The sequence below is a fragment of the Lolium perenne genome, chromosome 7 (assembly GCF_019359855.2).
Source record: "Lolium perenne isolate Kyuss_39 chromosome 7, Kyuss_2.0, whole genome shotgun sequence".
Lineage (NCBI taxonomy): Eukaryota > Viridiplantae > Streptophyta > Magnoliopsida > Poales > Poaceae > Lolium > Lolium perenne.
Genome location: NC_067250.2, coordinates 174,095,400 through 174,102,818, shown reverse-complemented (window position 1 = coordinate 174,102,818; position 7,419 = coordinate 174,095,400). Strand labels below are relative to the sequence as shown.

The 7,419-nt window shown below is 40.2% G+C and overlaps 1 protein-coding gene across 2 annotated transcripts; it reads right to left on the bottom strand.

The window, feature by feature from the left end:
• Positions 1-316: 316 nt before the first annotated feature.
• LOC127301104 (ACT domain-containing protein DS12, chloroplastic) lies at positions 317-4,597 on the bottom strand. Of its 2 annotated transcripts, none has more exons than XM_051331320.2 (10): positions 4,224-4,597; positions 2,737-2,791; positions 2,540-2,668; positions 2,343-2,437; positions 2,092-2,176; positions 1,936-1,995; positions 1,447-1,502; positions 1,005-1,110; positions 860-928; positions 317-665 (listed from the first exon to the last, which is right to left on the bottom strand). In XM_051331320.2, the coding sequence occupies exons 1-10, from the start codon at positions 4,352-4,354 to the stop codon at positions 603-605; spliced, it is 849 nt and encodes a 282-aa protein (XP_051187280.1). In that variant the 5' UTR covers positions 4,355-4,597; the 3' UTR covers positions 317-602. The 2 variants fall into 2 exon arrangements, with proteins under 2 accessions (XP_051187280.1, XP_051187282.1); XM_051331322.2 differs by having other exon boundaries at positions 2,540-2,665.
• Positions 4,598-7,419: the final 2,822 nt, after the last annotated feature.

The window sequence follows — 7,419 nt, the reverse complement described above, 5'->3', positions numbered from 1 at the left end:
TGGGCCCTATAGAGACCCTACAAATTATTTGACACAACTTTGGTTAGATTTGGTCACATATCTAGACACATTTCATTGCGTAGGTTCGTCCATTTTTATAAATAAAAAATATGTCGAATGCCAAACATGTTCATCAATTTTCATCAGTATTTTGTCAAACTGAATAGCGTACCTTTTTATTCAAGGTGAAGTTTGGAGCTGTGATAGTTTCACTGCATTTTTTTCATCATGTGTTCATAACAAATTTGCTTATTATCATAACCACAATTAATCCGAAAATGGAAAGATGAAACGAGCACACCAAAACAGCTGATAATTGGCCCCACAAGTCGCCATCTTATTTTATCATCAAACATGCATCCCGGGTAGCAAAATAATCATGTGTTACATGCTTAAGAATCATGCCAGCATGTAAGCTTGGAAGGCTACTTCAGTTCATACAGCATGGACTTAACTTCAAATGAAGATAGCTCAGACTTGTACGCACTATAAGATCATGTATACCTCCTGTCTTTTGGGAATTGTGCATATTTCAAGAATAAAGTGGATGATAGTGTTGAATTCATGCAATCATCATCACACAGGTTGTCTTAAGGCGGGGTCTAGAAACTGGCATCCTCTGTTGTCGGCCTCCTCAAGAAATAGCGCAGGCTATTAGCAAGAACCTGCAGTAACAAACTGAGTCATAAAACACTCCACTACTGATCATTTGAAATATTATAGAGATGGCCACAATCAGAGCATGGTAAGTACAGTTTTCCTTCACGCCAGATCAAAGACAGGACTTTTGGAACTGTCCTATTTTCATGGTAATCAGATAGCACACTCAATAGAAAGTTGTAGGCATGATTGAGTTTACCTGTTGCAAAGCCTTGATCAGTGGCTTGCCCCGATAACTGACATGGAATTTTGCTTTAGCCAGTAGCCCCTACAATGTGCAAAATTTCAGGAGAAGAATAGCTTTTTAAATAATAAAAATTAAGGCTCCAGGGGACTTATGTCACCTCGGTGTCAAACTCTCCGGATTGGACAGTAATGTTGATGTCAGCGATGATCTTAACAAGGTCAACCAACAACCCTGGGCGATCAGCTGACTCCACAACAAGTAAACTGGAACCGAACATTGGAGGAGATGAAATCAATGTGAAAGATATAGGTATGGCGAATAACAGATAACTCTAACGCATAAACTGTAGCTGCTAGGCAATACATTTCGTTATTTAAAATCCTCCAAAAAACGAATGTGGGCATATTCATTCAAGATTACAAGTACATAAATGATAGCTAACTGTCCAGTCAGAGACCTTCTTTAGGACACATGCTTGATCCATAAAACAGATCATTACATTGCTTCTAGCCCAATAACATACACTTTACTAGGATGAAAATTAAAGCAAGTGAAATTTCCCTTGCATTGTGAAGAATAAAGCAACAGAAGAGTATTACCTTCTTTCAGGACCGTCGTCATAGATGTCTATGTGTGTTGCTATGTCCACATCAACCTGCCAATTTATGAGCAAAAAGTACTTACATACAGAAAAGATACGAAACTCAAGCATGCCGATATAGAAGACGTGATTTTGATGCTACATCAGACTGCAATTTCATAGCCAACAAGGTGTCTACACAAAATACATGAATCTATATTGGCAACAAGGTGTCGACAAGTCTATGTTTACCAAGACCTTTTTATGCAGTCAGGTTTAGCAGGTCAAGTAGGTATATATAAATTTACAGCCTAGAGATTCCTAGCATTGAAGTTCACTAGAAAATAGTTTCTTGTACACCTTTATGTGTTGTTTCCTTCTCCTAATGTATAGATAAGTAATATGGTTTTAGGGACATCCATAGAGATTGAAATGTTTTCAAGTATCCAACATTGATGAGATAGAAGATGTGGACTCTTTTGACTTATCAATGGATTGTAGTAAGTACCACTTCTGTAGGAGGCTCTATCCCAAAAGTAGCACCCATGGCCAATTGACTGCTTGCTTCCTGGTGTCAAATAAATTAAAACATGCAGCCCTTAGTTTACAGGAATCAATTCAAGATGGTTTACAAATGAAAAAATGATAAGGTGGAGGAAATTACAGGATGATATTCGAGCATGTTGTTAATAATTGTCAGTCGTACTGCTTCTAACAACTCTGGATCATCAATTTTGCGACCAGTCGACCTGTAGAGTATTCCTGTCACTCATTCTAGACAAGAACTGATAGGTGCAGAAAAGTACAATGAAGAAAGATGTCACATTCTGCTATAAGTGGAAGCCAAATTTATATGAGAGATTTCTCATGGCAAGCTTTGCATATCTTGAAATAATAGTAAATGTACCCACTTACGATTTTGTTATAGCAAACTTGTTGTGCTTGCCAGAAGAATCGAGGCAGACGCTAGCTTTCACAACATTTAGCCCTAAATTCCTCAGGGCGCTCATCTTCACATTAAACAAAGCACAAATTATATGATGCTAGAAATAATAATCCAAGAGTGATGTAAATGGTGAAAATACGCTGAAAAGATGATGTAAACAACATACAGTATCAAGAAGATCCCCAAGACGGTCACCCAAGGTTACTTCCACAATAGTTGCATCTGGATCAGAGTCTTGGTCTATTATAACTTTCGGTGTAGGAACTGTATCAGTGTTGCTAGAGCTCCCGTCCTGCTAACCAAAGTATATGCAGTTGAACATGGAGGTTCATCCAATGTTTTGTGGTAAGCTATGCTATCTACCTCAACAGCTGCAGGCGAAGCAGCTCTAGGAACCCTCAAAGCTGGAGACGACAATCTAAACAAAACAAGACAGTTGTAAATAGTACATGAGAAACATTGAGAGTTGTAAAGAGAAAGATCGTGATGTAATAAGACAAAATAATGGAGGACTTAATAGATTTGCAGAAAGCAAGTACTCCCTCCATTCGGAAATAAGTGGCTCAGCTTTGTCTAGATACAGATGTATGTAGACGCATTTTAGCGCGTAGATACATCCGTATGTAGACAAAGTTGAGTCACTTATTTCCGAAGCGGGGTTGTATAAAGCAAACAATTTATCTTGTTCCCATGGCGCAGCTAGTGCATATCACACAGTAAATATACAACAGAGGAAAATGCTTTTAGCCTGTATTTGTTGCAGCCTAACAGGGTAAATTTGGCAACACCCCAGACCAAAGAATGTAATATCAAGCTTGATCATACCAATCAGCACAAGAAACTATAATAGTCCCTCCGACCCATAATAAGTGTCATGGATTTAGTACAAAGTTAACTAAATCCCCGACACTTATTATGGATCGGAGGGAATACATTAGTTCACACATCCAGGACGAAGGAAAAAATCGCAGCAAGTGACAGTATCTGCCTCAGCACCAGAGAAAACTCATTGACTGCACTACTTAAACTAGCTCTAACGGAAACAGTGAACTGACTTATTGTACTACGAAATACTGCACACAACCAAATTCCACTATCCCATTTCAGCCAGTGAAGAATCACATGAATCAATCGATAGCCAGATCACATGATATATTGTGCAAGCATCACTTGGTGGACAGCCCCTGCCTAACTATGTTTATAGAACTTTATCCCCTTCCAACCAGGGAATTGCATAGAGGAAACTACACATATGCAATAACAAGTTTCAGCCTCCAGAGCCAATAAACCAATTAGTACCTTTGGCATCCCATTTCAACCAGGGAAGAATCACAGGAATCAACTTTCTTGAACAAATCAGTTTCACATGGTTCAGTGTGCAAGCATCACTTTGTGTACATCCCCTGCCTAGATATGTTTATAAACTTACTTTATCCCCTTCAAAGCAAGGAATTGCGCACGGGAAACATGCCAATTACATATTAACTACTCGTAGGCAATAACAAGTATCAGCCTCCTTGGTAGGGGTCCTACTCCTGAGCCACCACTTTAACAATAAAACCACCCAAGAGGAACCAACCAGAATTTCACAAATATGTCACACGTTCCGACCAGAATTACAGCAACTATTAGTAGCTGCCCATCTGGCATTATCTGCAACTAGTAAAACATATGAATCTAAGTTATACCATCATGAATGAATTTCATTAAATGAACTAGCGCACCCAGGGGTAGCCGACGAATCGAACCAAAGATCGTGCCATCTCTCCAAGAAACAACGAAACAGGAGAGGGGAGACTCTGAATCTAATGCGGTAAAAGAAACAGATAAATCTCGGGCAGTCTCCTCACCTCAGCTTAGCGGGCGCCGCCGGCGCAAGCTGGCGCCAGCCGGCGAGGCGGCGGTTCCCGGACGCCGCCGGCGACACGCCGGAGCAGGGACGGAGGGTCCCGGCGGCGACGGTGACGGCCATTTCTGCCATCGTCTCCCCCCCTTGTTGGAGAATAAACAAAAAAAAGATCCCAAGGAAGGTGCGAGGACGGAGATCAAATCTGGTCCAGGCAGGAGACGGGGGGTGAGGTGGTGCTACAAAGGCGAAGGCGCTGATGGGATCATGACGATGATATCTATGGCTGTCGCGGCGGCTCTATCCATAGGATAGAGGGGGGGGTGGAAACGGGAGGTGGGCTCGTGCTCTCCCTCTCGACCTCGCGCCCTCACCTCACCCTCCCTCTCCGGATATATACACGCGCGCGCTCTCTTCTTGCTCAGTCAGTGATGTCCCTTTCCCAGCGAGAGCGATCTGGAGTTTTTGCAATTGGGAGGAAAATGGAAGGTGTGGGCAGAGGACAGGTGCAGATAAGTTTGTTGGGGTTGGTTCTGTCCTTATTTTTTTTGTGCCGTTGAGAAGATGGACAATCAGGACCGTTGAAAGTGATGCAATAAATTGGTGTAGGTTTTTCAGGTACTCCCTCCATTTTTATTTAACTCGTCTTCTAGATTTAGTTAAAACCAAATTTCATAAATTAAGTTAATTTATAACAAAAAAATCATAAATTGACTAAATTTTGAGCATGGTTTTAACCCCATTTTAGCATTATGCATGTTTCGTTGGATAGGACCAGCATGTTAGGTTGATGTGGCGTGACAAACCGTCCAGATATTGGAAGGTGTTATTGATGATCATGTCCAGCCTTTTCTCCATTATTTCTTCCATTTTTTAGCCCCAATCATCACCCGGCGCCTTGTGCAACGGACATACAACAATGAAAAGAAGGAGCAAAGTTTTTAAGAGGGGTAATCTAGACGAATTTTCACTAGAGGTGGTAATTACATTCGTAAATGCGTAACTAGAGAAGTGGAATTTCACTAAAATAATTTGGACGTTACAAATTATAGACTTTATTTTCTACCAAAGTAAAGGGATTTCATCATTCTAAACATAGTTTAACCATTATAGTTATGGGATGTTCAAATCAGCTTCCAAGAGCATATGCTCGTGGGTGGAACAATGATGTTCTAAACATCGAAAAAACTGATAATGTTACACGTGTTTAGGTTTCTATCATGTCTGTACGAGTCAACTTTTATGAAAGAACAACGGGAAAATTTGCTGCAGGACATGTTTTTTGGCGTTTGCCAAAATATAGCGTCCGATTGTGTCTTTGCAAGGTACGATTATAATTTTATGATACATTTGCCAGAACTCATCACCTGGCTAAAAAAGGATAGTTTTGCACTTTTTATTCAAAACCATTCATAGCACGGTCATCCCAACCAAAAATATAAAATTTTCCGTTTTGGCTAGGTGGTGTGTTCTAGCAAATGTGCCGCAAAATTGTAATGATACCTAGCAAAGATACAATCGAGCGATCTGTTTTAGCAAGCGACATAAAACAAATGAGATGCTCAAAACAATAAGGTTTTCATAACACACGGGGTAATTTATTTTTCCGTAGGACACATATATCTTTTGTTTGCGAAATTTTGCACGTACATGAAAGCACAAAAGTATATTGTGAAAAACAATTGTGCAATTTCGATTTTTTAAGGGATGTTATGCTTCAAGGGGGAAAAATTCTACTCGCGATGTTTGTGTCATATAGAAAATAAAATAATAGTGGACTTCTACTATATATTGTGGTGTAAAAAAACATTTTCATCGTTCTGAAGGGAATTCGTCTATTTTAAGTCTACTATAGTTTGGTATCTCACATCTAAGTCAGTATTCCTAATACTCATGTATCAGAATTGTTTATATTCAGGTGTATCTCATATACCATGTTCCCTTTATTACCCAAATACCATGCGAATTTCCCTCTCATGTAGAGATAGATCATGGGTGTCCTTCTTGATATTGTATCGTAATGACAACATACAATGATTTGTTATATGCAAGTGAATTTGGTTTAGAAGAAGTCTCATCGGACCTAGACAAACCTCCTGGTATGAATTGCTACAGCGTCTTGAGATAGTTCAATTGACGCGGGGTTAGATGAGTTTCGGTGGTGGAAATGGTTCAACCTCGGTGGCTTTCATGTGCAATGCTTTGATTTAGCCTGATATTCCAATCGATAATAATTCAAAAATTTGGAAGATGAAGATACCGCTCAAAAAAAAAGTTTTTGCATGGTATCTTCGTCGCGGGGTCATCCTCACTAAAAGTAATCTTGCCAAACGTAAATGGCATGGAAGTAAAAAGTGTGTCTTCTTTTCAGTGTAAGTTTGTTAGGTCTATATGGTCAGTTGTCCAAATAGGGTCTACCTTATACCCATCGCGTAGTGTTGCTAATATATTTGGTAATTGGCTCAATTGTGTGGCTGTTAGGTTTAAGCGTCTTATTGGGATGGGAGCGATTGTCATTATTTGGTCGCTCTGCCTATATAGAAATGATAAGATTTTCAATAATATTTCTTCCTCTCTTATGCAGGTCATATACGGTGCATAGCTACGTTTCGCTCATGGGTTCCACTTCAGCGGATGGAGCACCGAAGGTTGGAGGATACGGCGAGGGATATTTTTTCCCAACATGGGTGGCAGCGTGATCTTCGCCTGGATCCACCTAGCTAGTTTTGTTTATCGAGTTATTTGGATTCTTGTCGTCGGATTTATTGGTGTTTGTAACATATATGTGTACGGCTATGTGCATCCTAGCTATGCAGATGCCAGGTCTATTTTAAAGTAATAAAATGCCCATTTTCGAAGAAAAAAATCTTAGCACATTGAGATGGGCTTTTCCGATAATGTGGTGGGAAGTTTAACCCACATGGTACGCTAATCCAGCACACACAAAAATTGGATCATACATGAAGACATAGGGGACTGTTGGAGTCTTCGAGATGAAAAAATATATAGAGAGGAATTTTATTGGGGCGCCCCAAGACATAGGAGGGAGTATTTATTTTATTGGATAGGGGGAGGGGCCTCAAACAAAAAGGGCCCTGGAAACGTAAAAGAAAACACGATCAAGTCCTTCGTCCTCTCCACTGCCAGCTAGGCTCCATCCCTAGACATCTTGATGCCACCGGGGACGAACCACTTGGTGG

What these genes read in the sequence shown, in the direction of transcription:
- LOC127301104 (XM_051331320.2), bottom strand. Translation starts at nt 4,354, where the DNA reads ATGGCAGAAATGGCCGTCACCGTCGCCGCCGGGACCCTCCGTCCCTGC. An exon ending in TAGAGCCTCCTACAGAAGTG is followed by an intron (nt 1,503 to 1,935) that starts GTACTTACTACA and finishes ATAAATTGGCAG; the next exon opens with GTTGATGTGGACATAGCAAC. An exon ending in TGATCAAGGCTTTGCAACAG is followed by an intron (nt 666 to 859) that starts GTAAACTCAATC and finishes TTGTTACTGCAG; the next exon opens with GTTCTTGCTAATAGCCTGCG.